General features: G+C 44.7%; 1 protein-coding gene across 1 annotated transcript in view; it reads right to left on the reverse strand.

Annotated features, from left to right (window-relative positions):
• Positions 1-2827, reverse strand: part of LOC111862557 (inactive tyrosine-protein kinase 7) — a 187163-nt gene that overhangs the window by 33776 nt on the left and 150560 nt on the right. Inside the window, exon 11 of the mRNA XM_023848049.2 lies at positions 1373-1508. Coding sequence (XP_023703817.1) covers positions 1373-1508 — 136 coding nt within the window. The remainder of the gene's footprint in view (positions 1-1372; positions 1509-2827) is intronic.

Here is a 2827-nt window from a genome sequence, read left to right on the forward strand (position 1 = left end):
AGGGTGCCTATTACGCGGCCGTTTTCCGTATGGTCCGATCGAGGCTACATGAGGCGCAGCGAAGGCTATTCACAGTCAGTTGTGCTGAGTCAGTCAGTGAGTCCTGGAGCTACCTACGAGTCAGTCCTGGAGCTACCTACGAGTCAGTCCTCGAGCTACCTCCGAGTTAGTTCCGAGTTAGCCAGCAACCAGTCAGTTGTACTGTAACAGTCGCCGAGTCGAGTTGTACTAAGTCAGCCAGTCAGTTGTATTGTGGCATTTGGAGTGTACTAATTGTGATACTGCAGATAGCAGTAATCGTAAATCTGTAATTTGGGTGATTGTATGGGCGAATGTGAAATAAAATTCGCTATATAAAATACGGCGTGAACTTATTTGTCGCGATATATGCCCGACGCGCGACAATATATATATATAGCTTCATTTGGGGGGCACGCGGTAGGGTAGTTGGTTGAGGCACTATGCTCAAGCCGGAAAGTCGTGGGTTCAAGTCCTGATGAGGTCACTGGATTTTTTTCAACTAACCCTTCCAGCCACACTATGGCCCTGGGGTCAACTCAGCCTCTAACAGAAATGAGTACCAGGAATATTCTTGGGGGTAAAGGGTGGCCGGAACTTAGGTCTGACAACCTTGCTGCCATCTATGAGATGATTTTCTAGAAAATGTGGGAACCTCAACATCTCACAACCCTAGGGGCCTCCATGGCCTGTTACAGGGATACCTTTACTTTTTTTACTTTACTTTATTGCTTAATCTGACTGTGATACTGACCACTATCTGGTGGTTGCAAAGGTTAGGGAAAGACTGTCAGTAAGAAAATGAGAAATGCAAATATCATATACAGAGATTTGATCTCACGAAGCTAAATGAGGTAGAAGGGACAGAAAAGTATAAAGTTAAAGTCTCAAACAGGGTCACAGCTTTGAAAAACTTAAGGTGATGAACAGAACTATAACGTTTATTTTGGATTCTATCCATCATCTGGTAAGACAAAAAACCACAATGTTTCGGAGACTGGATCTGTCTCTGTCCTCAGGTGGATGGGACAAGATAGAACTACTCAGTTGGGCCCATTAGAAAGAGCTAGTCTGAATCACTGGACCTATGGACGATGGATAGAGTCCAAAATAAACCTTATAGTTCTGTACAGCATACACCATCGTCAGAATCCTTTAAAGTCTATTAAGGTGATCAGTTCAAAACGTGGCTCACAGAAGTCAATGCCAGGATCAAGTGTGGAATATACCAGAGGACAGGAATAGGTGTGGCAAAGCCTCCTAAGTTCTACACATCCACATCATGGGCTGTGTTCTGATGCCAGTTGGGGAACATAGCAGAACACAACTGCTGGATGCCTCAGGAGCCACATACTTGATCACTGTCTTGCAGAGCCTGGCCTCTGACATGCTACACAGAGTCCCAAAAGGAGCAGCAGTATGAGGAAAGTCTTGAGACCCTGCAGGAACACCTTGGGGACCAGCACCTGGCCACCGCCTATCACAGATAGCTGGAAATGAGGACCCAATGTGCTAGAGAATCCTATCAAGAACATTCCCCCATTGAAGAGATGGCCCATTGCACCTACCCTGTACTACATGAGAACCATGTGAGGAGGGAGGCAGGCAAGGCATTCATTGACATGGTAGAAGAACCTAACATAAAAATCCATCTGCATCTGGGAGGAGAGAAAATAGTGAACAAGGCTCTCAGGCAGGCCCTAAAGCTGCAGGCTGTATTTCTAGCAGCCAGGTCCCAAAAAACTAGTGGGTCATTCTGGGAGAGCTTCACTCACCCAAACCAGGATAAAGGACCAAAGACAATGAGAATGTTGGAGCTTTGGGAAGCCAGGTCAATTCCAGAGTAGCTGCCTTTACAAAGCGGAGGGAGAAGAAGACAATGGAGGTTGCAGACAAAAGACAGGTGCTTGAAAGGTAAGCAGAAGCTCTGAGCAATAATCAGAATGGAGAAGGAACTGTCAGCTAACTTTACTATGCATTGTCTGTTACCATTTATCACTTTGACTGCAGCTGCAAACTGTTCACTACAATAGGTATCAGTGCCCCTGGTGTTTGTATTCCCATAAAATGTTCAGAAATGTTTTATGTTCTCATTTACAGCACTGAATTGAGATGGTGAGATGAGAAGACCTGGCATAAATAGGAGGAAAATATTAAAATATATTCAAAAGAAATAGGAGGGTAACATGTGGAATGGATCTGTCTGGTGGCTAGCAACCAGCTATGGGTTCTTGTAAACACAGTAATGAACTTTTGCATCCATAAAATACTGGAGGTTTCTTGAATGGTTCAGAAACTACTGGCTTCTCAAGAATGATTTAGCTCCACACAGTATTTCTTCCATTCTAATAAGCTTCCCCTAATAATATAGTAACATGTCTTGCGTTACTGAAGACGCCGTAGAGATGGTTAATTGGTTTATTTAACGATCTACAAATAACAGCTACAATTACTTATCTCACAGTTGCGGGGTTTCACACTTTATAACCCTAAGCGCATTAATCTGTCGCCACTGTTGCGGGGTTTCACACTTTATAACCCTATGCGCAAATCAGTTCAGTCTGCCTTCAGTAGGCTACACGTTTACAGTCGGGGAGCTAGGTATCACTGTATCACACGCTCCCAATTACACAATTACACACACGTCCGGATCTTCTTTCCGCGACGGCTGCTATACTCCAACTTGTAGTCGGCTGGCTGTTACTTTATAACTCGGAATGTCTTCGGCGGTAGCCACACTGGAACTCGAACTCGAACTGATCGATACGCACTGTGCATCCACTTATATAGCTGCAGTGCTTGCCTGTGG

This window comes from Cryptotermes secundus, unplaced genomic scaffold, assembly GCF_002891405.2.
Source record: "Cryptotermes secundus unplaced genomic scaffold, Csec_1.0 scaffold1376, whole genome shotgun sequence".
In the NCBI taxonomy this organism is placed as follows: Eukaryota; Metazoa; Arthropoda; class Insecta; order Blattodea; family Kalotermitidae; genus Cryptotermes; species Cryptotermes secundus.